This window comes from Phytophthora cinnamomi (assembly GCF_018691715.1).
Source record: "Phytophthora cinnamomi strain GKB4 chromosome Unknown Contig16, whole genome shotgun sequence".
Classification (NCBI taxonomy): domain Eukaryota; phylum Oomycota; class Peronosporomycetes; order Peronosporales; family Peronosporaceae; genus Phytophthora; species Phytophthora cinnamomi.
This window is the reverse complement of record NW_027150949.1, coordinates 75,989-103,899: the sequence shown is the minus strand read 5'-3', so window position 1 is coordinate 103,899 and position 27,911 is coordinate 75,989. Positions and strand designations below refer to the sequence as shown.

Genomic DNA, 27,911 nt, shown 5'->3' with positions numbered 1-27,911 from the left:
GCTGCCCCTACCGTTGAGGGCTGCGCTTACATTAAATCATTCCTACTGCCAATATATGGTACGTCATTGCTAGCCGCAATGATTAATATTTTTCGCCGTGGATCCTCGAGCGCGACAGCGAGTACAAGTCCGAAAGGAATCCGTCCTTGTCCGTGTGGCTGGTGCGTCCGTATCGGGGAGCTCGTCTGCTTTGAGTGCGGTGGCTGTCATCGGAGTACATGCTCGGGTCGCGGTTGCTGAGTTCGGCGACGGGGGCAGCTTCCACGACGCCGAGGTCGAATTGGCTCAGACCCAGGCCCAGATGCGACTCTCTCAACGGCAGCGTAGCGATATCCGCTCCGTCGTCGCTGTCACTGGAAATCGTATAGCCGCCAGTCGAGCTCAACGTCTTGTTGGACTCGGATGTATTGTACGGAGACCTGAATGGAGGCAACTGGGCTGGATACCCTTGCTGCGCGTAATTCGGCTCGTAACGACGACTTGGCGCCGCGTACTGGTCCAACGGCGACTCATACTTTTTCGAGGGAGGGCTGTGCTTCTTGTGCACGCGGTTCTCCTGCACACGCTTGTTGCGTCCTTCGGTTTGCTGTTTGTGCGAGTGAGGGTTGGCCGGGTACGGCGAGAACTTGTCTTCCGAGTCCAGGTCAGACAACGACACGGTGTCGCTGCGGTTGCTGTTGTTGCTGCGGTTGCTGTTGTTGCTGCGGTTGCTGTTGTTGCTACGGTAGCTCTTGCTCTTCATCCGGTCCCGCCCAGCAGCACTGCGTTCGCGGAGATACTCGTCGTCGTCGTCGTCCTGGCTGCTCCAGTCACTGGCCCAGTCCAGGTAGTTCGACCTCAAGCTGGTATCAGCTGCGGACTTGGAGTTGATGTTGCTCTTGGCGTTTTGGCGGCTGGACGTCGATCGAGGGCCCTGAAGCGCAACAGGTTCCACATCCGTGTCGGTGTCTGCGTTCGCGTTGCGAGATTTCTTGATGGACGCCTCGAAGTTCAGGGCGTCGATGATGACGGTGTTGTTGATGCAGAGCTTGCAGAACCGCTGCTGGTGCGGGCGGCCGGTCTTGGCGTCGATGTGGAAGACGAAGCGGTAGTCCGAGCACGACTTGCACACGCTCTGGAAGCAGCCTGCGCACGGTCGGTTCGTCGACATGAAGGACCGACCGTAGCAAATGTGGCACAGCGAGCTGGCCGGCCACTTGTTGCTCTGCGCGTGTTTCATAAGCAGCGAGTACTTCTTGGCGCGCGCGCTCTTCACGCACTCGGTGACATTCAACAACGTACCAGCCACCACATACTCAGCCAGACGCTGCGCCACCGAGTCCAGGTTGTAAACGGTGGACCAGATGAAGCACTCGACGTTGGTCTCGTCGCGGTTGCGGTACAGGAAGCACGTGACCTGGTGCTCGCGCTTGATGCCCTTGATAGCGTCGATCGGCCAGTCCGGGTGGTCGATCGAGTGCAGCACATGGTAGGCCAGCTCATTGCCCTTGGCGTCGGTGGTCGTGCCCATACGCTCGTAAGCGAGCACGTCGCGGTGCTTCGACAGCCCCCACGCTGCCTTGCCGGCGAACCACTTGATACCTGCGAAACGGTAGGGCGCCTCCGAGCTCCGGTACTCGGACACGTTCATAATGGCGCCGTCGACCAGCTTGTACTTAAGCAGCGTCTTGCATGCACGGAGGTCGTCCGTGGTGTCGCAGTAGAGTCCGTCCATGACGTCCTCCACGGGTCCGTGGATTAGTCCTGTGCCCTTAAACAGCGTCACCTGTGGGTCACTCGTGCCGTACACGCTCTTGAAAATGCTAAGCTGGCCGCGACGGCGCACGTGGATCCACGAGTCTTCGTTGGTGTGGCCGCCCTGCGACGAGTACTCGGCCACCGCATCGCAAAGGAACGAGGTGACATTGCGGTCGTAGCGAGTCTGCTCCTCGGGCGTGAGCTGGATCTGTGGGAACGGCGGAATTTTATCTGTCATGGCTAGGTGGTTGACCTGCCAGGCCCCCGAGGTTCGGTGGGGCAAACGAGGTGGTGGGCCGACGTGCGTCCAAGCCGGCAAATCTCTTTGTGAGATTGCAGGTATCCGGGGCGGAAGCTAGTGTAAGTGACGTCGTGCGGCCTGCCAGAGAGGCGCTTTGGTGCACGAGCAATGTTCACTCGTGGAATCTTGAGACCGGGACGTCCGTCTTTTGTCGCCGGGCAGATCTCAAAACCATATCCGGCGGCAGGGGTCTCCGGAACACGACCGCGAGTTTTGTGGATGGGGGAGCCCCACCAAGCAGGGCTCGCGACAGCCTGTTCCGAGCAACGGACACGTTGTGCCACCGAGACGCACAGAAAGAGATCCGGTCAGCAGGTTCAAGGATGAGGTGAGGCTGCGAAAGTTGTCCGATGTGGAGATCCGAAGCCACCTCGCCCGATGCGGCGAGGGTCTCGACACGATGCAGGCGTGAATGCTGCTGCAAAACCAAACGCCTCCATGCAGCGCGAGTGACTCCGGTGGAAGTTGGCAATGAGCATTAGTACACCGTCGTTGCTCGCGACGCTCGAACATAAAAATCCAGAACTCGGGGAAATGTATCGGCAATCGTGCGGACTTCCTCTCGAAATGTATAAAGAGCCGCTAACAACGACGCAAATGAAATTCGTCCAAGTCAGCTTCTGTTTATGAAACCTGTTATGTCCTATAATCGACTCAGAAAAGATACATGGGTGTAAACTGATTCTCACAGGTTCTCCGACTCTTTTCTAAAGCAGCGGAACATCTTTTGTGATGGGCATCAGCAAACATGAAAGTGGGCTTGTCAAGTCGACACGGAGAGCGACTTCAATGTGGTCCGTACATGTAGCCACCTTCATCGAGAGAACTTCTCGCCTCGCGGGGCGGACACGCTGCTCGGCGCCCTTCCTTGTCATCGCTTAACTTCTACATCGGTCCAAGAACGGTAGAAGATCGGTCTGGGCGGGAACCAATCGCATTTGGCTGCGTCTTGGTTTTTCCCGCAGGACCTCGCATTCAGCCCACGCGAGGAGACTTCTATTCGGCGATGGAGGGGCAGTGTAGCAAGCTGCGGGCGCTACACTCCGCAACTCGGATTGAACCACATGTAGATTGATCAAGCGGCGGCTTCAAGTTCACAAAAGTGATCTAACGTTACCAACGCTGTGAATTTGCCTGCTTGCACCAACCGCCACCCCGATGATATACTCTACAGGTATCACCTCGGCTATCTCAACGCGCTCTTAAAGCTTTCGTCCTTGAGCCGTCAAGCGAACCCTGAAGTATCGACCGATAATTTTCGTTTGCGGCGATCGATTTTTGAGCTGCGTATGACGCACGTCGTGGAATCCAAGGACATCCTGACAGACGCACACATATCGCACAGGAAAATCCGTCTTGAGTCGGACACAGCAACGCTGCACAAACGGATCCAATGTCCGGTTCCAGTTTCGTCCAACAGCGGTTTACAGTCGGTGGCTACGAGTCATCGACTAGCGCTGGCATCCGGAATGCTTTCACACGCGGGGTTTCCATGTGGCGCTGCTGTGTACAGATGGGATGGCCGAACTGCTCTTCAACTCGAACGAAGCCTTACCGCCACGACATGGCCACCAAGTCGGACAAGGACAGCAAGGCCCCGAGCCAACTGCTCGCCGATTGTGCTCCTGTTTGCTGTCGTCATCGGCGTCGCTATGCTAGCTGCAATCGTCGAGACGTGGAGACTCGCGCACGGTCTCCATAACAAGATCGTTTGCGCAGTAATTGTCGCCTCGCCCGGCCATAGAGACAATGCGCAGATGGCTCCGTCCACAGGAATGACAATCGCAACATCTCTTCTCGAAACTCTCCAAACTTTTTACGTCTCGCGCTTTTTCCTGTTCGGGAAAAAATGTGGTCACCACGATGGCATCATGCAACGCGGCAAAGAACCCTGCTGGCCGCTCTCATGTCGTGGCGTGGTCGCACCGAGTTTGTCGTGGTGCAACAGCGTGTTTCTTACCGTACGTGTGGCTGCGCTCATCGAGCGCGTTCGTCAACAAGCGGACTGTTTCGAGAAATTAGAGTCGGTACAGTAGGCGGGTTAAACCGAATACAGCTCCTGAACTGTGGGCTGTTGACTCACCAGGAAGTTCCTGGGACATTTAACCAGTCCTCTTCCGACCTTGTCATCACGATTGCCACCCCGTGGAGACTTGCACCGAAATGGCTGTGCTTCGCCCTTGAAGTTTTTCAAGACTTCACTTTGGCACTTTTAAAGTATCGATTGTACCTTTACAAAAAGTCTTGCAATCGGTGAGCCATACTTACATTTTTTTTACATTTATTACTTCGTTGCATGCAATTATTTTTCTGTATCCACACCGCCAATATATTTCCTCTGGAGCAACATTCTTAGTTCTCTACACAAGAAACGAACCGTTCCTGTCATCCGGGCCGGAATCGGTTATCGAGCTTCCTCCCCGGGTACGATCGCCGTCTGCACTGAAACTGGTCAACTTGCGGGGAGGAGGAAGCCCGCCCACCACTTTCTTCACGCAAGGAATGCAGAAGTGCTCGGTAAGAGGCTTCCCCGTTCTTGCGCTTGTCTTGTAAATCTTCTGCTCCATCGAGCAATTCCGGCATGTGTTCTGCGGTTGTAGCAACAAAATGTAGACTATCAGCTAAGCATAATCCCCCAAATTTCAGCGCAGATATTTTTCACCTGCATGCACCCTGCACACTGCATCGAGCCGCTGCGAGTTTTGCAGCGAACATGGCACACATCGCACACCTCACTAAATTGCAGAAGAGCATGTTGTCAGAACTCATGATTCGGATCTCCAGCAAAACAAACAAGCGAACCTGGGTAGGGCCCGCTTCACATCTGCCGTCTCCATCAGACGCAAAAACTTCTTTGCATGCGCACACTGAATTGCATTGCTCACGGCGAGCCACTTGCCCGCCATGGCGTAGTCCGACACCTTCTGCATCACCTTTCCCCGAGCGAAGAAGTCGCCCTGGAAAAAGCACTCGACGTATTCCGGAGAGTGCTGACGGTACAAGTAGCACGTAGCAGTCTGCGCACGCTTAATATTCTTCATGTTGTCAGCAGGCCACTCCGACCGCTCGATGGATTGGTAGCTGTGGAATGCAAACTCGTTGCTGTGCTCGTCCATCACTTGCCCCATTACCTTCAATGATGAAAAAAACGTTAATAAGTCGTCTCCTCATTCGCACCTCCGCAACCTCGGCTCGTGTTCCTACCTCGTAATTCAGCATGTCACGATCGGCAACCAGCGGGCCGAGAGGAGCTTTAGCTGCGAACCACTTGATCCCAGCAAAGCGGAACGGGTCGTCTGGTGAACGACGCTGGCTGACTTGGAACACTGCGCCGTCAATGAATTTGTAGTTGAGCAACGTTTTCACCTTGCGCAGATCCTCCGTCGTGTCACAATAGAGTCCGTCCATCATGTCCTCCACCGTGCCCCTCATGAGCCCCTTGCCGACGTACAGCGTGACTCTCGGGTTGGAGGACCCCTCAATGTTCCTGTACACGTCCATCTTGTCGCGCCGACGCACGTGAGCCCATTGCTTCTTCTTCAGGTCCGGCCGCTGTTCCTCATGGTATGCGTGTAGCGTTCGCTTGAGCAGTTCGTTGCTGGCTTGGTCGTAGCATCGCTGCTCCTCGTCCGTGAGGTGGATGGTCGGGAAGCGGTTTGTCGCCAAGCACAGCACCATGGTGATAGCAAACTTTGACAGAAATTCGAGTGGGGTACCGTACTCGGAATCGAGAGGAGATACTGCGACGCCAGCAGAAATCCGGAATGAGGTGCCACGCACGACTGGGCTAGGTCAACACGTGCCAGCAGCGTTCACGAGTTTGTGTGGTAGTCGCATCGGCGCGGCGCACCCCTCGCTATAACAGTCAAATGCCATTAAAACTTTATCTAACAAAGACTTTTAGGCTGGACAAAATGATCTAATGTTCGTATCCCGAGGGAGCACTGCGATCCTTTGTTCAAGACCGCGTTGTGCTGTTGTACAGCCGGGAAGCAAGGACGCTGTGTCCTGGACACACACTTTCGGTCTGACCTACATTGGCAAGTGACGAGTGGCATGTCCGAGCATCCTGGGCCAACCGCTTGGTCTGGTGGTCAACCATCGCAAAGACCTGCGCAGGTATTTTCTGAACGGCTCGGTCTCCTTTACTCCGAGTCTTGCGCGAACTATTGCCACCACCTCGCATCGATCCGTCTGCTGCGACCTAACGTGCCTTGGCGGTCGGTAACAGCCATGGATGAAGAGGAAGCGCAACTTGCATCTTGGTAAGCCCACAACTACATTGAAGACCGGTGACTAGTGTACTCCACTGACATGTTAGTCCGTGTTACTAGACACTAACTAACATGTTAGTTCAAAACTATACATGGTAGTGCCTGTTAGTATTGTATAGTTAATAACAATAAGAGTAATGTATTGACTAAAGTAGTCTGCGAAGCAGGATTTTTACTTAGGCAGTGAGTCTCCACCTAGTTCTGTCGCGCCAACGCCCTCCTGGAACTTTGATGTAACTTGACCATATCCCTCTCTTTCAAGAGCTGCGATCATCTGTGCAGGTAAATTGCGAGCGTTCTATGATTTAACTTCATCGTGAGACATATTTGCATATGCAATGTCTTTCATATTCTTGGATAATTACTTATAAGTTGAGGCCATAAAATAGCTTAGTTGGTTCATTATAGGAGAACACTCCAACCAAAATTCTTTTAAACAATTGTAATCGGTACTTCAGCGACAATTTGGCTAACAGTTCACTAGCTAGCGTGTTACTAAAATGACATCAAAGAAGAATATTATACGCTATTAGATGCAGCAAAGGATACTACAAGCTCACTTTCAAGTTTTCTAATCGTCGAGTTCACGCTTATCCCTCTAACTTCTACTGACGTGTTAGCTCAAAATACTAGACACTAACTAACAGTTAGCTAACATGTAAAATAACTAACATGGTAGTGTTAGGGAATACACTACCGGTGACAAGAACCTATGCATGCATATATCGACGCACGGATAACCCTTAGCAGTTTTTCAAGATTGTTCCGCGTTCAATGCTAGCTCTAGCTCAGCTGACAGCGCTACTGAGTCTGCACGCGCTCGATCTCATTGATCTAGGTTATCTGGATCGGATCCTCCGACTTCTTTTCCTTCAAAGTATTTCAAGCAAAAATTGCGAACCCAGGTTCGCTTATTTGTTTTACACTGAAGATCCGAATCATGGGTACTGACAGCATGTTCCTCTGCAATATAGTGAGATGCGCGACGAGTGCCATGTTCGCTGCAAACCTCGCAGTGGTTTGATGCAGTGTGCAGGGTGCATGCAGGTGTAAATATGTGCTCTTAAATTTGGGGGATTGTGCTTAGTGTGACAGTCTGCGTTTTCAGAATACGTGCCGGAATTGCTCGATGGAGTAGAAATTTACCGTTTCCAAGGCCAGCGCCCTGAATTTGAACTGGTTTCCTGTTGAGGTGGGTGCTGAGTTGATTCGTGCACCTGGATGGACTTCGGTTTACGGGCTGAACGTCACGGGTTTCGAGCCAAGGCATAATTCGCGCACACATGCGTGAAAGGATGGCCGAGTTGGTAGCTTTTTTTGAAGAGGAAGTAATCAATTTTGTCACGCTCGGACACCTGTATACTTCGAGTATGTCGCTGGCATCGTACTTATTGTTGCACATGTGTGCGCCGCACGTCTCGAATGTTTGCACCCGTTGGTTGGAAGATGTAGTGACCCAAGGTGGCTGTTGATGTACGACCTTTTCAATTATCCCTTTGTGGTTTGTCAATTCTCCATTCGCTCTCAATATATCGTATTGTGGGGTTGTTTCTTGCGAGGTTCCGCGAGAGCTGGGCGTACAATGTTATCAACGGTGTCATCCCATTCGAGATTTTTGTGGTGTCTGCACTCGCAGTGATGAAGGACAACAAAGCATTGACAGCAATGCTTTTCCCGGTCGCTCTGCTGTTTCCAGCGCTTTCAACGAGGGAATTGACAGGTTTGCCACCACGTCACTTCGGATGCTTCAAGTACTGCTGTCTCCGTTTGCCATAGTCATTACCGAGATCCTGGCACTGGTTTCGCTGGCACTTCTTGTGAGATCTATGTATTATCGGACCTACCACTGCTGCAAGAGCGAGGAGCTGCAAATTCTGTGGTTCTCATAACGTCAACGTCGAAGCAGCAACGGACAAGCGGGCAGGTGTGTGCAATAGTTCTTCCAGAGGTAACCGATCGTGCGGCATCACATCAACAGAGGTGCCGCCGAGGTGGGTGGATTCGGCGCTGGGTCGTCCAAGTGCGAGATGATGACGATCTCACCCACGTGCTCCCGCACGTGTAGTACGACTTCGGCTTTGTGGTGAGCGACGCCAGGCTTCTTCGAACTTGACGTGGATTCTTTCATGTGATTCACCGCCGACTTCGACGTGGAGAGGTTCTTCGCGCATATCGATGGCACAATTTCCTTTTTGCCGTCGCCGCTGAAGCGCCAGCGAGTTGAAGACAAGCATGACGTTGGCAGAGCGGAGTTCGCGTTGAGCAGCGTGCCATCTCCAGTCGACGCTATCATTACCAGCGGTAATTTACCGCACAAGGTTGGCCGTCGCGACCGCGGATGTGGTCAAAGTTTCGAACGATGAAGCCGTCGCAATCGATGCGCCGCCGGGAGAACTTGTTCGACAATTGATCCCTCATAGCAGACTCTTGACATACGACGTGGTGTTTCGTGGCCCTATAGCCATTCAGACGAGGGTTAATATGAAAGTTGGAGATCACGGCGCGCTGTCGAGGAAGTATGCAAGCTTCTCTGCTAAATCAAGATGGGTGGCTGCCAATTTGACAGCAACGGGGTTAACGTAGAGCATCTGCGAACCCAGGAATCGGAACCACATCACTGGTTATCGTAACTCTCTCGCTTCAAAGTCTCCGCTGACTCGATCTCCATGCATAACCGGTGGTCTCCAAGTGTGACATGTGATACAAGTGCGTGGCCTCGATGAGTGTGTCCGATGCTGCCGAGCTGGTCGCCGAGCAGCTCATACGACCATTTGCAAGCAAGGGACGAGATGGGGGCCAGCCAGTATACGCACGCTTCGGAAGACGCTCCGCTGTTGCCCACGACTTCAACCGAACCAGTCGCTGTGAAGGTCGCAGTCGAGACGGAGCCCAAGCACCATGCTCTGCTGGGCATGGCGTGCGTCGCCTGCTCGGCCCTGTGCTTCAGCTTCATGTCCACCTTCATCAAGTACTTGACATTCACCGTGGCGTCCATGGAGGCCATCTTCTGGCGCTCGATGGTCGCCTGCGCATGCAACTTCGTACGTTAGATTAAGTCTTGTGTGGCATGCTAAGCATGCGTTGGCGGAGTGACTGAACGACGCTGTGTGTGGAACAGGTCGTCATTAAGGTGACAAACCAAAGCCTGTACGTGGCGCCAGAGTATCGAAAAATGCTGCTCATCCGCTGCATCGTCGGGTTTTCATCCATGGGTTTCGCCTTCTACGCTGTCTCGCAAATGGTGTTGGCGGACGCCAGCGTCATCATCTTCACTTCTCCCGTGTTCACGTTCTTCATGGTGCCTTTTTCAACCTTAAGCTTCGTTCGCGAGGCCAAGCTCTCACTTAATGGTGGCTATGTGTTTCTGCACGTAGGGTGCGCTGTTTCTCCACGAGAAGATCGACCCCGTGAGCCTCATCAGCGCCATCGCAGCGTTTGGCGGACTAGTGTGCGTGGTGCGTCCGGGCTTCCTGTTCGGCTACAACCACCCGACCGCTGCGTCGGACGGGTCGTGGGTCGCCGTGTGCTCGGGGCTGCTGGGCGCCTTGAGCCAGGTGTTCGTGTTCCTGGTCGTGCGGCAGCTCAAGGGCCTGAATGTGTTCGTGATCATCCACTACTTCACGCTGTCCAACGTGCTGTTCGCGATGGTGTGGATCGCTCTCATCCAGCAGGTGAAGTCTCTGCTCACCACTCTACACTCTGATTGCACTACGACTAACTCTCTCTATCTCTTTATCCTCTTCAGTCCTTCTCCGTGTCCTCCACCGCCGCGTTCTGGGGCGCCGTCTTCGGCTGCGGCTTGTTCACGTTCCTGGGGCAGTCGTTCCTCACGCGCGGCTTCCAGCTGGAGAAGGCGGGCATCGCCTCCGTCATGCGCTACCTGGACGTGGTGTTCGTGTTCATCTGGGACTCGTTCCTCCTCGGCGAGCACATCAACCACTGGAGCGTCGTCGGCGCCTGCATCATCGTCTCCTGCGCCGTGCTCATCGCATTGCGGAAGGTCAACATGACTGCCACTCCATAGAGCAAGAGTGTAGGTCACTTCAACTTGTGTCGTGATTGGTCAATATTATTTTCAGCCAATCACACTCACGATCAACGCCTCATTCTGCATTTTGCCATGTCGACAGCAGTGCGGTGCGAGGTGATCGGGCGCCAGGGAGACCGCGAGCTGGACGACGTGCTGGCGTTCCTGCGCGGCTTCAGCGCGCTGTACGGCGCCGGCCTGGCGCTGCACAGCGAGACGCACGTCTCGGCCGCGGAGGTAGGCGAGCTGGCGGCGCAGGCGCTCGAGGCGCCGGGCGTCGAGCGCGTGGACGACGAAGAGCCCGACGCGCTGCCCAACCAGACGGCGCCGACGCTGTTCGCGCGCGTGACAACACCTCAGAAGCAGCTGGTGGTCGTCGGTGCGACGGCGCTGATGCGCTGGATGCGGCAGCAGCTGCTGGAGACGCGCTACTCCGCCGAGAAGGAGAAGCCGACGCCGGCGGAGGCTGAGCGCGCGCCGCTGCGGCTCTTTGTGAGCGGCGACCGCGCACAGGTGGGCAAGTCCACGACGTGTCTGGGGCTGGTGGGCGCGCTGCTGCGTGCCGGCTACGCGGCCGAGGACGTGGCGTACATCAAGCCGGCCACGCAGTGCGAGAAGCCGCAGCTGGTGACCAAGTTCTGCCGCCAGCGCGGCGTGGCCTGCTGCGAGGTGGGGCCCATCCTCTTCTACAAGGGCTTCACGCGGGAGTTTCTCAAGGGCGAGACGGACGCGGCCCCGCAGCTGCTGGAGAAGGCCCGGCAGAAGGTGGACGAGCTGGGCAGGGGCAAGAAGGTCGTCGTCGTGGACGGCGTGGGCTACCCCGCCGTGGGCTCCATCTGCGGCGTGTCCAACGCCCACGTGGCCAAGACGCTGGGCACGCCGGTCGTGCTGGTGGGCAAGAAGGGCGTGGGCGACGCCGTGGACTCGTTCAACCTGAACGCGGCTTTCTTCGAGAGCCACGGCGTCAAAGTGCTGGGCGGCATCTTTAACCGCCTGCCCGAAGACGGGTTTTACAGCCTGGAGCACTGCAGGGAGCACGTGACGGCGTACTTCGAGCAGTTCCAGCCCGACAAGCACGTCTACGGCTTCATCCCGGAGCTGACGGATGGCGGGCACAGTGCGCTGATCGCGGAGAAGACTGGAGAGGAAGGACAGAGTGAATCGGCGCCCGGCGTGTTCCTTACGCCGGCCGAAGACGAACTGGCCAAGAAGGTGGTGGATGCGTTCGTCCAACACATCGACTTGACGAAGCTGCTGGCGGACGCGGAAGCGCACCAAGGGGCCGGCGGCGCTGCCAAAAAGGCGAGTTCTAGTGCTGCGCAGCCCCGGGCCGCCAAACCCAAGCCAAAGGCGAAGAAGCCGAAGCGCGCTCGCAACTTTGAGATCCCGACGTCCTTCGAGACGGTGTCGCTTCCGGCGTTCGACACGGTCGCTGCTCCTACCTCACTCAACTCCGTTGAGATCCCCACGTCGACGGAGACGATGGCCCTTCCGTCATTCAATTCCGTTGAGATCCCAACATCAACGGAGACGATGGCTCTTCCTCCGTTTGATACCGTCGAGATCCCAACGTCGACGGAAACGATGGCATTGCCTCCATTCGACACGGTATCGATCCCTTCTTCAACAGAGACGATGGCACTACCCCCCTTCGACACGGTGTCGATGGAGACAGTGGCGCTACCCCCGTTCGATACAGTCGAGATACCGAAGTCGACAGACTCGGTTCCAATCTGAATGAATGAGGATATGGTGGTAGGATCATTACACCATTTGGCAGCTGACATACAGTCGCTGATGAAAAAAATCAACTTGTCGAACTGAAACCTCGTGCCCGGATTTGGATTTGGTGCTAACATCTCGAATCGACGCAGGAATCCTTGAGCACCTTTTCAAGATGGTCCCGACTTCAATACCAGCTGTAGCTCGACTCACGGTGGTATTGGGTCTGTACGCGCTCGATCTTCTGGATCTCTACGGCAAGGTTGTCTGGATCGGGTCCACCGATTCCTTCTCCTTCAAGGTGCTTCACGAACAAAGCTTCGCGACCGAACCGCTTCCAAGGCCAGCGTTTCTGAATTCAAGCAGATTCCCGGTTGAAGTCGGTGGTGAGTTGATTCGTGCATCCGGATGGGCGTCGTTTTACGATAAATGCAGCGATCTCTACGCCGCTAACGACGGCGACCACTTCGATATTGTTAAAGCTGTCGACTGTGATCTCCGCGCACCGTTTTCATTATCTCCACACCACAATGTTCCTGAACTGGTACTGTCGGCTACTCTGCGCGCAGACTCAGTGGCTTGGGCGAGTTGTCAGCTACTGTTCTTCCATCGCCGGCCGCAAATTTGCCAAGAAAACGTCGTCACGCAGTTTCCTGATCGATATCAGTGGACGGAGGGCGAGGTCGATCGCGATAAAATGGCCGCGATCAACTCGATGGCGGAGGCAGAGCTCCTGAAAATGCTGGACCTGCTCAGTCGTAGTCACCCACTGTCCGATGTGGTTTGTGTGCAAGGGTTTGAGTCGACGGCTGGGCCTGGGCTTTATTCGGCCAATGTGTTTGCCTGCGGAAGCCCCAACGTTTTTGAGAGTGCATTTGTCGGTGCCTATGCGACTTCGTTTGCGGAATTGCACGAAGACCTAACGGGTCTAGCGGTCGATAAGCTGAACGTCATGGGTTTTGAGCTGGTGTCAAGGCAAAATTCGCGCGCACAATACGTTCTGCGTGAAAACGACGGTGATATTGTCGTGGTGGAGGAGGAGACAGTCAATTTTGTCACGTTCGGGCATCTGTATGTGGCTATGATCATTATAGACACCGTGCTCTTGGTTGCCCATGCACGCGTTGCGTACGACTCGTCTCGAATGTTTGGATGGAAGGCACTCGTTGGATTCAAAAGCTTACGCGATAATATGTGCAGTGACTCAAGGTGGCTGTTGTTGTATCGGTCTTTGTACCGCAGCGATGCGATTGTTCTTCTTACGACTTTTTCAGCAATCACTTCTTGGTTCGTGAATTTCCCATTTGCTCTCATGTGGTGCAACGACGCTGAAGGCAAAGCGTTCGCAGTAGTATCGGCTGTCCGAGTGTGGATGCTCGTGCTTTGCGTGGTGAACGTGCTATGGGGTTGCTTCACGAGGTTCCGCGAGAGCTGGGCATATAATATTGTCAAGTACACCTTTGTCACGCCTTTAGAAATCCTTGTGTTGACTGTACTAGCCGTGCTGTTGGAAACAAGTAGACTTTTTGGCGTTGCTGAAACCAGACGTCGAGATGAAGGACAGCAAAGCATTGACAGCAATACTTTTCCCGGTCGCTCTGCTGTTTTCAGCGCATTCAACGAGGAAATTGACGGGTTTGCCACCACTTCACCTCAGATGGTGCATATACTGCTCTATCCGTATTTTCGGGTGATTATCGAGATCCTGACACTGATTGCGCTGGTACTTCTTGTGAAATACATGTATTATCGGCACCTGCTACAGCTGCAAGAGCGAGAAGCTGCGAATTCAGTGGCAGTTGTCGATTTCGACAATATTGACGAGCACTTGGACGACTCAGCACCAGATCCACCCTTCTCGACGGCTCCTCTATTGATACAACGTCGCGCGAAGCTGTACCATCGGCTACCTCTGGAAGAGTTATTGCGCATGCCAGCTCGAGCGAATAGCCTAGTGCGTTGCTGCTTCGACGTTGATGTTATGGGAGATGACGATCTCACGTACATGTTCCCGCATGTGTACTACGACTTCGGCGTTGTGGTGAGCGACGCCAGGCTTCTTCGAACTCGACGAGGATTTTTCAATGTGATTCACCGCCGACTCGACGTGGAGCGATTCTTCGCGCCTACCGATAGCACATCCTCGGTTTCGCCGTCGCCACTGAAGCGCCAGCGAGTTGAAGACAAACATGATGATGGCAGAGTGAAGTTCGCGTTGAATGGCGTGCCATCTCCAGTCGACTCTATCGTTACCGCACAAGGAAGTCCGTCGCCGCCGCGGACTCGGTCTGAGTTTCGAACGATACCGGCGTCGAGGTCGATGCGCCGTCGAAAGAGTATGGAGGACTTGCTCGACAATTCATCGCCCAAGTCTTAAAACCACGTTGTGCTTTAGAAAGATCTTTACCTTAGACGTGATGAATTAACCACAGGAAGGTGGCTTCACAGCTTACGGCAAGGCTTCAACTTCAGTCTGCGTGCGTCACACCAACTGGCCGTTTCACATTTCGTTTTTCACCAATCAAAACAGAGCTGATACCGTCGGGAGGTCGTGATGAGGGTGAACACGTCTCCTGAGACCGACCAGGGTCATTCGTCAACACGCCACCTACCTGCGAGGCTTCCGACTTCAAGATGAGCATCGGCGATCCCAAGAAAGAGAGCGAAGGAGCGCCGTTGCTGCCCACTACGGTCTCGGACCCCGTTGCCGCTAAAGTGGATGCTGAGCCAACTCACCACGCGCTGCTGGGCATCGGCTGCGTGGCCGTGGCGTCCGTGTGCTTCAGCTTCATGTCCACGTTCATCAAGTACATGACCTTCACCTTCTCGTCCATGGAGGCCACGTTCTGGCGCTCGTTCGGCGTGCTCGTGTGCAACTACGTGAGTTTTCGGTGTCCTGCTCGTCCACGGGACGGTTGATCTAACGGTGTCGTAAATGCTGATCCTAGGTCGTGGTGAAGGTGACGGGGGTCAGTCTCTACGTCCCCGAGGAGTACCGCAAGATGCTGCTCTACCGCTGCATCACGGGCTTCTCGTGCATGGGCTTCGCATTCTACGCGATGTCGCAGATGGTGCTGGCGGACGCGAGCGTCTTGGTGCTGACGAGTCCCGTCATGACCTTCTTCTTCGTACGTTATGGGAGAGAGTGGTGGGGTGATGTGATGGATACTCATTTGTGCGTTTTGCTGGTGTTAGGGCGCGCTCTTCCTGCACGAGAAGATTGACCCTGTGAGCCTATTGTGCGCCATCGGGGCGTTTGGCGGCCTGATTTGCGTTGTACGACCCGGGTTCATTTTCGGCTACAACCACCCGACGGCTGCTACGGATGGCTCGTGGATTGGAGTCGCGTCGGGGCTGTTGGGCGCTCTGAGTCAAGTGTTCGTGTTTTTGACCATGAGGCAGCTCAAGGGGCTGAACGTCTTCGTGATCGTGCACTACTTCGCGCTGGCTAGCGTCATCTTGACGTTGTTGTGGCTGGCGCTGGTTCAACAGGTACATGATCGCTGAGCCACAGTGTTCAAATGTGATTCAACTGACATATTTTGCTATTCGCGTTATGGTGTCAGTCGTTCTACATCCCATCGACGTTCTTGCTGTGGCGAGCTATCATCGGCACCGGCATCTTCACGTTCGGTGGCCAAATGTTCCTCACCCGAGGCTTTCAGTTGGAGAAGGCCGGCGTCGCATCTGTTATGCGTTACCTGGACGTGGTATTCGTCTTCATTTGGGACTCGACCATCCTGGGCGAGCACATTAACCACTGGAGTATTGTCGGCGCGGTGATTATCCTGACCTGCGCGGTGGTGATCGCTGTACGCAAGATTCAGACGGCCATGCGAAGTTAAGCCTTCCTGACGTAGAATGTGGTTCTAGTTCATATACTCTACCTCAGTGTTTAGAACGTGGTTCTAGTTCATATACTCTACCGCAGTGCTTCGTAGAGTGAATCACTGTAGGCAAGCAACGATGGAGTGCTAAACGGTGGCGTTGAGCTCCAAATGACAACAATGCTCAATCCAGCCGTTATCCGTTAATGAGCATCAATAAAATGAGCATTGTCGTTGCGGCTGTATGGCAGATAGCGCACCTAGTCATCAAGAACCCAAACGACCGAGAACAAGTTGGCCCTCGAACAAGACGACCACCAAATGTAGGCCAACCCAAAAAGACGAACACCCAACCGGCGTGGGATTCCTTTCTGTGAATACAAGTGTTCGCACAGACACTGGATGTATAGCAAACGCTAGCGTGTGCAAACTGTTTGTTAGTGTATAACAAAAAATACTACATGTTGGTGGAGTTGGGTGAATGTCCCCTAAAGCTAGCGAAGGATATGAACATGTTGGTGAAGGATAGACAATTTATGTTGACTCATGCTTGTACAGCAATATTACTATGCTTTCCATGAGCACGGGTTTCGATGGACGAACTAGTGACCTCAAGCAGCGAGTTCATAACTACTTTGGAGGTTATGGCTTGGTGCAAACGGACAAACACGTGTGCAAACGGCACTTACAGTTAGTTGGTATGCGGTAAAATTCGCAAACGTGTCTGCGGAGTACACTAGATTGTAATGATTCGTGTAGCTCGTGTTTTGGAAATCTGTTGGTAAGATCGTGACAGAATAGTCTACCGCCAACCGGGTCTTCTTCACACTGACCGAAATCTCATTTTCCATTTGTCCAAGATGACCCCTAGTGCATCCTCCAGCTTCTCCGCGTTCGCTTTTGCGACAGCTTTGGTTATCGCACCTGCTACAGCTACATCACCCAGTAACAGCATCACTGAGGGCTGTTCCGCAAAACCTCTATTTGCAAACAGCGAAATTGATTTTCCACTGGAGTGAAGCATTCTGGAGTTTTGATCAATCCGCTGGAAGCCGTTGCGGAACTCTCTGATACAGTGACGACTGGATGCTGCTCCGAGTTTACCGAGAACCTCAAGTCTCGGATGTAATGTCTAGAGGTATACATGTACGACTGCTTCTCCTCGAGACCGTCGTGTGCTTAGTTTCGCATTTGATACGAGCGTATTTGTGTTGACAACCAATCAATAGATGTTCAACCCATACAAATTGGCTTCACTGGCGTCGGTTCCTCACACATTCCCCGATCGTGAAGTTCGCTATGAAGGCTTGGTGGAGTTGGTGCATACAGGTCGCTTGCCAATCAAATCGTCCAACCTCTGCGCGTGGTGAGCACAGCCGCGATGGGAACCTTATGATGAGAGCCCGGGACCAGTTAACTTGCCAAGTAACCGTCGACTTCGCCCACACCCACGACCATGAGTATCGGCCAGGAGAAGAGTCCGTCCGAAGCCGCGCCGCTGCTGCCCACGACTGCCGCTGACCCCACTGCAAGCAAAGTCGAAGCCGAGTCCAGTCACCATGCGCTGCTGGGCCTCGGGTGTGTCGCGATGGCGTCGCTGTGCTTCGGCTCGATGGCCGTCGTCATCAAGTACATGACGTTCACCTTCTCGGCCATGGAGGCCACGTTCTGGCGCTCCGTTGGCGTCCTCGTGTGCAACTACGTGCGTGAATATGTAGAACATGCAAGTGGTTCTGGCTGGTTTGACTAATGTTGGCATCTTTTTGCTTCGTAGGTGGTTGTCCTGTTCACTGGGACGAAGCTCTACGTTCCTCCCGAGTACCGTCGGATGTTGGTGTACCGCTGCCTCACTGGCTTCATCTCGATGGGCTTCTCCTTCTATGCGATGTCACAAATGGTGTTGGCCGATGCGAGCTCGTTGATCTTCATTAGTCCAGTTTTGACAATGTTTTTCGTACGTTCCAGGCTGGTTGTACTGAGCGAGTGCTTCGTGGATCTATCGGTGCTAACACACATGCATCACCTTTATTTTTTTCTAGGGTGCGATCTTCCTGCACGAGAAGCTTGAGACCGTGAGTCTTCTGTGCGCTTTTGCGTCATTCGGCGGCCTCGTGTGTGTTGTGCGACCGGGTTTCCTGTTCGGGTATGACCACCCCACTGCGGCGACGGATGGTTCGTGGATTGGTGTGTGTTCTGCGCTTCTCGGAGCTTTGAGCCGAGCGTTCGTGTTCTTGAGCGTGCGGCAGCTGCGCGGTCTGAACGCGGTGGTGATCGTCCACTACTTCGCCGTGGCCAGCGTCGTCTTGGCGGCGCTGTGGCTTGCGCTGGTTGAACAGGTACGCAGCAGATTATGTTGGTCTATGCTGTTGCCCGAGTGAAATGCCTGCTAACTATTTCTCTGCGTGCTGCACAGTCCTTCTACATCCCGTCGACGTTCGTGCTCTGGCGAGCCGTGATAGCTACTGGGATCTTCGCGTTCGGCGGCCAGATGTGCCTCACGATCGGCTTCCAGGTGGAGAAGGCCGGCGTCGCTGCCGTTATGCGGTACATGCAGGTGGTCTTTGTCTTCATCCTGGACTCGACCGTTCTGGGCGAGCACATCAACCACTGGAGCGTCATCGGCGCGGTGATCATCCTGGCCTGCGCCGTGGTGATCGCTGTGCGCAAGATCCGCACGCCGACTCAAGGCTAGATTCCCACAGTTTGACACAGGGACTTGATGTTCATTCAGCTAGACTCCAGAGCTGTACAGCGTGCGCACTATCGAAAAAATGCAAAACGAGACTTGTGCCCGGCTCACGTGCATCTCCACTTCACCAACATATCCTTGACGAGGATTCCCTGTTCACAATAACGTCAGCGAGCATGAAAGGGGGAATGCCCATCGAGTTCGGCTTGGACGATAAGGAGGCCCCTCTCCTTCCACGCGCCGCCTTGGGCACCAAGCTGAATGGTGTTCCGGGCAACCGCTCGCTGCTGGGACTCGCGAGCGTGGCGGCCTCGGCCCTATGCTTCAGCGTCATGACGACGCTCATCAAGTACCAGACCTTCTCCATGACATCCATGGAGGCCATCTTCTGGCGCTCCACGGGCGCGTTCGTGTTCAACCTCGTGCGTTGTTGTTGGTCGGTAGATAGATATTGAGGTAGAGCTTGACTGACAAGAGCTTCACAGGTGACCGTACTCTCCGTGCGCAAGAGTCTCTACGTCCCGCCCAAGAAGCGCTTGATGCTGGCGCTGCGCTGCCTCTCGGGCTTCTCCTCCATCGCCTTCGCGTTCTACGCCATCTCCCAAATGGTGCTGGCGGACGCGAGCGCCATCGTCTTCATCTCGCCCGTCCTGACCTTCTTCGCCGTAAGTTGAAGCCGTTGAAGTTGGTGGTCCTTGAGATGATGATCCCTTTGCTTAATTAGTCGCTGCTGTGCCGTGCCGTACCACGCGTGATCGAAGGGTGCCTGCTTCCTGCACGAGCGCATTGACCCCGTGAGCTTGCTCTCTGCCATCTTCGCCTTCTCCGGGCTCGTGTTCGTCGTGCGTCCGAGCTTCCTCTTCGGGTCCGAGCACGCGTCCGATATCACCGGCGCGTCCTGGGACGCCGTGGGGGCTGCCTTGCTGGGCGCGTTGGGACAAGTTTTCGTCTTCATTACGGTCCGCAAGCTGCAGGGCGTGCACGCGTTGGTGATCGTGCACTACTTCATGTTGTCGAGCGCCGTCGTGGCGCTGGGGTGGGTGCAGCTCGTCCAGAAGGTGAGACTCCCAACTGTCCTGCCACGGGGATGCTGACTTTGATTGACATGGTGTCTCCTATCTTGTCACGCGCAGACGTTTGTCGTGCCCCAAGCCTTCGACGAGTGGAGAGCCATCGTCGGGTGCGGGCTGTTCACGTTCCTGGGGCAGATGTTCCTCACGAAAGGCTTCCAGCTGGAGAAGGCGGGCATCGCGTCCGTCATGCGCTACTTCGACGTGGTGTTCGTGTTCATCTGGGACTCGGCCATCCTCAAGGAGCGCATCAACCACTGGAGTGTCGTCGGCGCCGCCATCATCGTCACGAGCGCAGCGGTCATCGCTGTGCGCAAGATGAAGCAGCGCTAGAACACCCAAAACTTTAGCCGCATGTAGGAACGCTGCAATGCTCATCCCGTTTGGCCACCATCAGAATCCGCTCGTGGTGACAGCTTTACCTATTCCGTCGGTCATTCCGTTGCGACACCTTCCCACCCTCTTCCGCGCAGTTCGTCGCCGAAGGTGCTCGATGAACACGTCCGGATTGATTGGCCAAACGTGCCAGCCGTTGGGATTGTCACCGCGCGATGCGAAGCAAGTACGTCGACACTCATCAATCCGCCACGTGCAGCGCATACCCCCCTCTCAATCCTCAAAGCATTGTTATCTGCTGAAAGCATGTCGATCGGGACGGAGAAGCGCGTGTCGGAGGATCGGCCGTTGCTGCCGACCACGTCGGCGGACGTCAAGGACGAGAACCGGCCGCACAAGCTGCTGGGCATCTCGTGTGTCGCGCTCTCGGCCGTGTGCTTCAGCCTCATGTCAACCATGGTCAAGTTCAACACGTACACCATGACGTCCATTGAGGCCATCTTCTGGCGCTCCGTTGTCGCCATGGCACTCAACTACGTAAGTGGTCGACGGAGTATGTGGTGGAGCAGGGAGAGTGGTGACTAACGGAGACCTTGGTGTTTATCTGTATACCTGTGCAGGTGTGCATCTGGTACAGTGGTAAGACGCTGTATGTAGCCCCAGAGGACCGCATGATGCTGATCTACCGCTGTCTGGCGGGCTTCTCGTCCATCTCGTTCGCCTTCTACGCGCTGTCGCAAATGGTGCTGGCCGACAGCAGCTGCATCGTGTTCACCTCGCCCGTGTGGACCTTCTTCTTGGTGTGTTGGCGCTGCTTTACTAGAGTCGTGTCCTGGCCATTGACTCACGTTGTGGTTGTGCTTTCAACAGGGAGCCTGCCTGCTGCACGAGCACATCGACATCCCCAGCTTCGCGTGCGCTCTGCTGTCCTTCGCCGGCTTGATCTGCGTGGTGCGCCCCGGTTTCATCTTCGGGTACGACCACGCCACCGCGCAGTCGGATGGCTCGTGGCTTGCGATCGGCTCGGCTCTGCTGGGCGCCATCGGCCAGGCGTTCGTGTTCATCACCGTGCGCAAGCTCAAGGGCATCGACTTCATGGTCATCGTGCACTACTTCATGCTGTTCAGCATGCTCGGGTCGCTCGCCTACATGCTGCTAGTGCAGCGGGTGTTTGTGGTGCCGTCGACGCTCGGCGTCTGGCTCTGCGTGTTCGGCAGTGGCGTGTTCACGTTCGTGGGCCAGTTGCTGCTGACCAAGGGCTTCCAGCTCGAGAAGGCCGGCATCGCCTCGGTGATGCGCTACCTGGACGTGGTGTGCGTCTTCATCTGGGACTACCTGCTGCTTGGCGAGCACATCAACTACTGGAGTGTCGTGGGCGCCGTTATCATCTGCACCTGCGCCGCCGTGATCGCGCTGCGCAAGGCTCACAAGAGCTAGACGAGCAGCATTCATATCGGACGATAGTTAGATTTGATCTCGATTATCTGGGTCGTGTCAGCGACACCTATTGCATAATGCACTAGACGAAGTACTACCTGATCGAAGTTTATCTCGGCAGACATAGAAGTCTGCACGGTTCGTGAACGTGAAAAGGCTGCGTTGCTTAGGCAGTGACTTCAACTTGAAAGCAGCTCGTGTACGCCGCACCTCCGTAGATTCCGCTGCTCGTGGGGATCGAAGTGTTGGTGTTGGCATCGTAGAATTTCCAGTACCAGACGAGGTTGTACACGCCGGCAGCAGTGCCAGCAGGAATCGTGAACGTGCCAATGCAGGGGTATCCGTCTCCAGCGCGTCCTGATGGAATCGTCCGCGCTTCATCAGTGTACGCTTCGCCGCAGTTACCGTCGTCGAAGTTGTGGAGTTGGCCGTCAATGAGCTTGCCCGAAGTCAAGTCGAACGTCGTCTGTAGACTCGTGCCCGGGACACCTGTCCAGTACACACCGTAGAACGTTTTGCCTGCGGCCTGCTCCTTGACGATGTGGCCATTGGACGTGTAGCCGAAGTAGAAGGTGGTTCCGGCAGTCAACGAGAGGCGATGTCGCCAGCCTGAATAGTCCCAGGCGGCGGTCGTGCACACCGCGGCGTTCTTGGCCACGTCGGCGATCAGGATCTTGAACGTCATGTCATTGTTGATGTTGGTGTCGCCCCGACCCGGGTAGTTCTTCATGTAGCCGGCGCACATGCCGTTGGCGCTGTCTCCGCCGAAGATGTACTCAGGTCCGCGGTTGTACACGACGGTGCGGTCCGTGTCGAGACAGTCAATCCAGCTGTGCCCTTGCACCGCCGCAATGCAAAGCGTCAAGGCTACGAAGGAGACAATGCTTTTGTGCATGGTCGATGATTCGGTTTGCCTGCGTGGATGAAGTCGGTCTGGAAAATGCGGGGTCCAAGGCGAAACTGGAAATGAAGGTGGCGTTCGAATTGCGTCGTGGGTGGCGTTCACTTGGGGACAACCGATTCAATGTTCGGAGCCGGGCTGCAGCGAACCATGGCGAGAAAGGCTGGAATAAGAGAGTCGGCATCGGTTCCACATGCTGGCAGTGATGGCGGGGTAGCCCACGAAATAAAGCTGCGCGGTTGACACCACTGACCATGTAGCCATGTGTCAAGGATGTCACTTCAACATGGTACGACGTCAACAGGGACGAGAATTTGCAGGCGGAGACAAGTTACAGAACATAAGCAAAAGGTCTAACGGTTTACAGGAACTTTTCGTCGTCGAAGTCGGTCTTCCTGCGGTTCAGCTGGCGTTTGCGCGAGTGGTAATTGTCTTGCACGTGCTTGGTCTCGTCGCCGGAGTCGTCGCCCTGCAGGAGCGCGCGGTGCTGATCCGCGTGCGTGGGTAGCATGAGGTGCGGCGGCATGTCCGGTATGATGCTCTTGGCGCGGATGTCCATCCACTTGCGGAAGTTCCAGTACGGCGCGCGCTCGGGCAGCTGCAGCGCGATGCGCAGTGCGTTGTGCCAGTCGAGGCGGCTCAGGCGCTTGTTCATCTGCATCATCTGCATCGTGAGGCGGACGGCCTCGCGCGGGTTCTTGCGCTTCTCGTCGTAGAACTCGATGGCCTCGCGGTAGCACATGGTCGTCTTGCCCATGCGCTTGGCATTCTTCTGCAGCATTTGCACGGCCGTCTCCACGGCGCCGGCGCGGATGTAGGACAGGATCAAGCACTGGTACGTCACGGTGTCCCACTTCATCCCCTTCTTCTTCATCTCGTTGGCGAGCGGGTGCATCTTCTCGAGCTGGTGGGTCTCCAGCAGCGCGATCAGCGCAGCGTTGTACGCGAAGAAGTTGGGCTGCTCGTCCTTCGATCGCCGGGCCTTGTACTTGTCGAAGATCTCGAGGCCGCGCAGCCTGAGCTCCTCGCTCTCCGACTTGGCGTGGGCCATGATCACAGCGCCCAGGTACACGCCGCGCAGGCTCTCGCGCAGCTCGTCGGGCATGGCCTCGTACACGTCGACGACCGTGTCCCACTGCTTGCCCTTGGCGCAGGCCGAGAAGACCGAGTTGTAGATGGTGGCCGTGGGCTCGAAGCCCTCCTTGTGCATGGTGCTCATGGCGTCCAGCGCGAGCTCCCACTTGCCCGTCTTGCCGGCGCAGATGGCCAGCGAATGGTACGTGGCCTGCGTCATCTCCAGCCGGCGCTGGCGGATGGCGCGCGCGCAGCTGTTGAGGATGTTGTTGTAGATGATGATGTTGAGATCCAGGCGGTTCCTGATCATGTCGTCGAAGATCTCGAGCACGAGCTCGTGCTGGCCAGCCTTGAGCGCCGACGACAGCGCGTGCGAGTACGTCACGCTCTGCGGGATGTAGCCGTCGTTGCGCATGACCTCGAACACGCGCAGCGCGTGCGCGAACTCGTCCTCCTTGTAGCAGCAGCCGATGGCGCTCGAGTACGACTGGATGCGTGGGCGCACGCCCTGCTCGCGCGCGTACGCCAGCACGCGCATGCAGTCCTGCACGCGGCGGCGCGCGCCCAGCACCTCCACGAGGAAGGACGCGACTCCGAGCGACAGGCCGCGCCCCTCGGCGTGCCGGATCTCGTGGAAGATGTCCAGCGCCGTGCGCCATGCGGCCGAGCCGTCCGAGAGCTCCATGGCCTCGGTCAGGCGCGTCAGGTACTCGTCCTCGAGGCGCTCGAGCGGCACGGCGCTCGTGTCGCGCGGCGGCGGCCGCTCGCGGCGCTGCTTCGGCTCCTCTGCGTCGCTCTCCGTCGCAGCGGCCTCCTCCTCCTCGTAGTGCGGGTTCACCAGGCTCTGCGACGCGAAGCGCACGCCGAACGCCGACGCTGATCCTCCCAGTGTGAAGGTTGTCAATCTGCTGCTGCTGCCGGGGCGATTCCACGCCGCCAGCGACGACGCAGCTCGGAGAGAGACTGAGCTGCTGGCTGTAGATGAGCGCGGCAGCAGCGCGCTGGCCACGCGCAGCGCGCACGCGCGTCCTCCTCGCCGAGCCAGCATGACGTCGATGGTTCGATGGGGAATGGGAGGCTCTGGAGGCTCTCGGGCTGGATGGGGGATTTTTTTTTAACACCAGGTGTTAAAAAAAAAGATTACACCAACTGTACACGATCTTCACCTCACCTGTACATTAGATTTGTACACAATTTGTACACGAAACTGGTGTGCAAATTCATGTGCACGCCGTTCTTTTCCTCCTGTATTGAAGCGCCCTCATACAAAAGATCAGTCACGTCCGCCATGGGGAACATGCTGAGTCTCGGCGGCGCGGGCGCGGGCGCATCCGCGGGCGACGCGCGCCTCATGGACGCGTACGTGGCGCGGCTGTCGGACGCCGAGGTCAAGCGCTTCACGGACGGCTACCGGCGCATCTGCCGCGTGGAGGGGCCGCGCTCCTCGGCCTCGTCGTCGTCCTCGTCGGGAGGGACCATCACTCCTGCTCCATCGACCTTCCTGGCGTCCAACGGCAACAGCAGCAACTTAAGCGGGTCGGCAGCCTCCAGCGACGCGGCCGCCGCCAACGGGCCGCTGCTGGCCAAGAAGCTCTTCCGCAACAAGGTGCTGGGCGCCTTCACCACGATCCCGCACTCGCTGGCCGAGCGCCTGTTCGAGGTGCTGGACACGGAGCGCTCGGGCGAGCTGAGCCTGGCCAACGTGCTGAGCGGCCTGGCCTGGCTCAAGCACGGCTCGTACGAGGAGCAGGTGCAGCTGCTGTTCATCATCTACGACCTGGACGCGGCCGGCAGCGTCTCGCGCGACGTGCTGGAGCGCTTCATGGACGTCATCTACGGCCGCAGGCGGGCCAGGCACGCCAGCACCGTGCGCTTCCTGGGCCGCATCTTCGACGGCCGGGCCGCGCTGGACCTGGCCGCGTTCCGCCGCGTCGTGCAGCTCCAGGACGAGCGCGGCGACGCGCTGCTGGTCAAGTGGCTGGCCGTGCTGGCCGCCAGGATCGGCACCGAGGACGACCCGCACATCCTGGCCCTCGAGAAGACGTACAACCCCGTGGCCATCCGCCGCCGCATCGCGCAGGCCACGAGCTTCTCGCTCACGGAGGTCACGGCCCTCGAGCGGCAGTTCCAGAAGATGTTCGACCCCAAGGGCGGCGCCAGCACCAGGATACCCAGCAGCCAGTTCGTGGACGTGCTGAGCGCCAGAGGCCTGTTCCCTGAGGCCATGCTGGAGAGGTTCTGTGCCTGCACGGCCATGCCCGAACTCGTGCTGTTCGAGGAGTTCTGCCAGTTCCTGTCCGACTTCTGCCGCGGAGGCGCAGGCGACGGCAAAGTGCACCACCTTTTCCACATTTACAGTGACCGGAGCACGACCGTGAGGGTGGACTTTGCTGCGATGAAAGAGCTGATCCATGTCGGAGTGCATTGCGACGCCAATGAGGCGACTGTTGATGCAGAGCAGGAGGAAGAACGACTGGTTGAGGAGGTGATGCACTGCAGTAGTTGATTTTCTCTCTCTCTCTCTCTCTCGGGTTGTTGAGCTGACGCGGTTGGTTTTGATTGCAGATCTCGGCGACGCAGACTGCTGAGGCAGGATGGGATGAAGAAGCGTTCGCTCAGTGGGCGGCCGGGGCTGTTGCTGTTCAGCGGTTGCTTGACCAGTTGGCGTTTGCAGCGTGCATCGTGTTTGGCCTGAAGCCGGAGTCGGCGTTCCTTGAGAAGCGCATAGTGGAGTGGCACTGGCAGGAAGCTACTCGGGTGTTTGGCATCGGACAAGTACGTGCTTTATTTTTTTTTACAGGAATGAGTTTTTATTGCTAGTTGACCCACGAAGGTATGCGCGATGTTCATGTATTATTGTTTTATCTGGCCAGACGTGGAACCTAGTAGGTGCGGAGTGGTGGAGAAAGTGGTGTGACTACGTGAAGATGGATCCGAGAATTGGAAGCCCGTATGGATCGCTTCCTGTACCGCAAATTCCCCCGAATACAGTCGTCGAGGTGGCCCGAAATATTCGTGGGAACATTGCCCTGCGTGCCGCTAGCTTTAGTGGTGATGGTGGCGGCAACCGGCCACCAAGGCCCGGGCCGATTGCAAATTGGGGGCTTCTAATGCAAAGCGGGAGTCGGCGACTTAAGCAGAAGCTTGTTCTGGCGCGGGACTTTTATGTAAGCGTTACGGAGATGTTGCGGTGATATCGATAAAACGAACCTGACTTTTGACTTGTGTTTGCAGATGATTCCGTCGTCGGCCTACGCAGTTTTGTTCTCGTGGTATAGTGGCGGACCTGATTTGGTTCGGTCTATCATCGAGGTTCCTACAATGTCGGAGCCAGAGCTTCAACTCGAATTGTTCCCGTTGGTACTGCGAGTTGCACGTGTTGATCCTGCCAACGGTAGCGTCATGCGATCAGGGGAAGAGATTTTGCTCAGCGAATTGAGCACACCAGCTAGTCTTCTTGAGGCCACCTGCCGTGCATTGTTACTACTGAAGTTAATCGACAAAGCGCGGCTGTGGTATTTTAACGAGAAGACTCCAGACCATAAAATTCGTCTGCGTGACGAGTACTCGCGCGAACTGAAAAAGTTGACTCAAGACAGTGTCTTTTTGCTTGAAGTGCAAGACGATGATGGATCGTGGCCACTTTCTCAAACCAGCGACACAATTACTTCTTCACCGTCGAGTAACGGTGTTCGGCAACCAACACAAGGCAATGGCCGTGTTATCGAAAACGATACAACTGGCAGTGCTTCGCGGAAGCGACAGCGCGAACATCGCCCTTCATTACGTACTTCTGACATTTGTTCCCGAGGCAATCTTGGAGAGACTTTGGCGCAGCGAGGTACGTGCAATTATTGGTACTACATCGAGAGCACCGGAACAATGCCGGTAACTCACAGAATTGTATTGTATGTACGTAGATCCTGGGAGCGATGCTGGCTCTCCGACAATTGAAGTGGATCCTGTCCTTGCGTCTCCTGTTGTTCGAAAACGTTTTACAAAAGACGCATTTAAAGGCCCAGGCTTGGTGGGGCTTGACAATCTTGGGAACACGTGCTACATGAGCAGTGCACTACAGTGTTTGAGTCACACGAGATTGCTGGTTGAATACTTCAAAAATGAAGCATATCTGAAGGACATTAATCTGCGTAATCGTGACGGCACCAACGGAAAACTGACTGCAGCTTTCGGCGAGCTGCTTCGCGTTCTTTGGACTTCCGACCGCAAGAGATTCGCGCCAAATGAATTCAAAAAGGTTCTTGCAAAATGCAGCCCGCAGTTTGCAGGATCAGACCAGCATGACGCACAGGAATTGCTAGCATGTTTGCTCAGCAGTCTTAGCGAAGATCTGAATCGAGTTGTGAAAAAGCCCTATACCGAGCAACCCGATAGCGATGGTCGGCCGGACGCTTTGGTGGCAGAAGAGTGGTGGCAGAATCACCAAAAACGGGAGTTCTCGGTGATTGTAGCGCTGTTCACTGGGCAGTATAAGAGCCTGCTGGAGTGTTCAATTTGT

At 55.8% G+C, this 27,911-nt stretch overlaps 11 protein-coding genes across 11 annotated transcripts; 7 read left to right on the top strand and 4 right to left on the bottom strand.

Annotated features, from left to right (window-relative positions):
* Positions 1–82: 82 nt before the first annotated feature.
* Positions 83–1,975, bottom strand: IUM83_02295 (START-like domain; the record flags this gene model as incomplete). The annotated part of the gene is made up of 1 exon (XM_067926201.1): positions 83–1,975. The coding sequence occupies one exon, from the start codon at positions 1,973–1,975 to the stop codon at positions 83–85; it is 1,893 nt and encodes a 630-aa protein (XP_067796812.1).
* Positions 1,976–4,398: 2,423 nt separating this feature from the next.
* On the bottom strand, positions 4,399–5,716 carry IUM83_02294 (START-like domain; the record flags this gene model as incomplete). Its single annotated transcript, XM_067926200.1, has 4 exons — positions 4,399–4,626; positions 4,701–4,773; positions 4,841–5,169; positions 5,243–5,716. The coding sequence occupies 4 exons, from the start codon at positions 5,714–5,716 to the stop codon at positions 4,399–4,401; spliced, it is 1,104 nt and encodes a 367-aa protein (XP_067796725.1).
* Positions 5,717–9,101: 3,385 nt separating this feature from the next.
* On the top strand, positions 9,102–10,336 carry IUM83_02293 (Drug/Metabolite transporter (DMT) Superfamily; the record flags this gene model as incomplete). Its single annotated transcript, XM_067926199.1, has 4 exons — positions 9,102–9,353; positions 9,431–9,610; positions 9,687–9,983; positions 10,058–10,336. The coding sequence occupies 4 exons, from the start codon at positions 9,102–9,104 to the stop codon at positions 10,334–10,336; spliced, it is 1,008 nt and encodes a 335-aa protein (XP_067796404.1).
* A 96-nt stretch (positions 10,337–10,432) lies between these two features.
* On the top strand, positions 10,433–12,076 carry IUM83_02292 (P-loop containing nucleoside triphosphate hydrolase; the record flags this gene model as incomplete). The annotated part of the gene is made up of 1 exon (XM_067926198.1): positions 10,433–12,076. One exon carries the CDS (start codon positions 10,433–10,435, stop codon positions 12,074–12,076), a length of 1,644 nt encoding a protein of 547 aa, XP_067796405.1.
* Positions 12,077–14,695: 2,619 nt separating this feature from the next.
* IUM83_02291 (Drug/Metabolite Transporter (DMT) Superfamily) lies at positions 14,696–15,906 on the top strand (the record flags this gene model as incomplete). Its single annotated transcript, XM_067926197.1, has 4 exons — positions 14,696–14,941; positions 15,010–15,189; positions 15,257–15,553; positions 15,628–15,906. 4 exons carry the CDS (start codon positions 14,696–14,698, stop codon positions 15,904–15,906), a joined length of 1,002 nt encoding a protein of 333 aa, XP_067796816.1.
* Positions 15,907–17,344: 1,438 nt separating this feature from the next.
* Positions 17,345–18,580, top strand: IUM83_02290 (Drug/Metabolite Transporter (DMT) Superfamily; the record flags this gene model as incomplete). Its single annotated transcript, XM_067926196.1, has 4 exons — positions 17,345–17,590; positions 17,663–17,842; positions 17,928–18,224; positions 18,302–18,580. 4 exons carry the CDS (start codon positions 17,345–17,347, stop codon positions 18,578–18,580), a joined length of 1,002 nt encoding a protein of 333 aa, XP_067796403.1.
* A 173-nt stretch (positions 18,581–18,753) lies between these two features.
* IUM83_02289 (Drug/Metabolite Transporter (DMT) Superfamily) lies at positions 18,754–19,980 on the top strand (the record flags this gene model as incomplete). Its single annotated transcript, XM_067926195.1, has 4 exons — positions 18,754–18,999; positions 19,063–19,242; positions 19,339–19,635; positions 19,711–19,980. 4 exons carry the CDS (start codon positions 18,754–18,756, stop codon positions 19,978–19,980), a joined length of 993 nt encoding a protein of 330 aa, XP_067796599.1.
* A 309-nt stretch (positions 19,981–20,289) lies between these two features.
* On the top strand, positions 20,290–21,420 carry IUM83_02288 (Drug/Metabolite Transporter (DMT) Superfamily; the record flags this gene model as incomplete). The annotated part of the gene is made up of 3 exons (XM_067926194.1): positions 20,290–20,520; positions 20,604–20,783; positions 20,854–21,420. 3 exons carry the CDS (start codon positions 20,290–20,292, stop codon positions 21,418–21,420), a joined length of 978 nt encoding a protein of 325 aa, XP_067796598.1.
* A 166-nt stretch (positions 21,421–21,586) lies between these two features.
* IUM83_02287 (Pentatricopeptide repeat-containing protein) lies at positions 21,587–22,315 on the bottom strand (the record flags this gene model as incomplete). The annotated part of the gene is made up of 1 exon (XM_067926193.1): positions 21,587–22,315. The coding sequence occupies one exon, from the start codon at positions 22,313–22,315 to the stop codon at positions 21,587–21,589; it is 729 nt and encodes a 242-aa protein (XP_067796595.1).
* Positions 22,316–22,682: 367 nt separating this feature from the next.
* IUM83_02286 (Pentatricopeptide repeat-containing protein) lies at positions 22,683–24,443 on the bottom strand (the record flags this gene model as incomplete). Its single annotated transcript, XM_067926192.1, has 1 exon — positions 22,683–24,443. One exon carries the CDS (start codon positions 24,441–24,443, stop codon positions 22,683–22,685), a length of 1,761 nt encoding a protein of 586 aa, XP_067796594.1.
* Positions 24,444–24,683: 240 nt separating this feature from the next.
* Positions 24,684–27,349, top strand: IUM83_02285 (Ubiquitin-specific protease; the record flags this gene model as incomplete). Its single annotated transcript, XM_067926191.1, has 6 exons — positions 24,684–25,880; positions 25,961–26,170; positions 26,269–26,562; positions 26,630–26,751; positions 27,219–27,236; positions 27,316–27,349. 6 exons carry the CDS (start codon positions 24,684–24,686, stop codon positions 27,347–27,349), a joined length of 1,875 nt encoding a protein of 624 aa, XP_067796779.1.
* Positions 27,350–27,911: the final 562 nt, after the last annotated feature.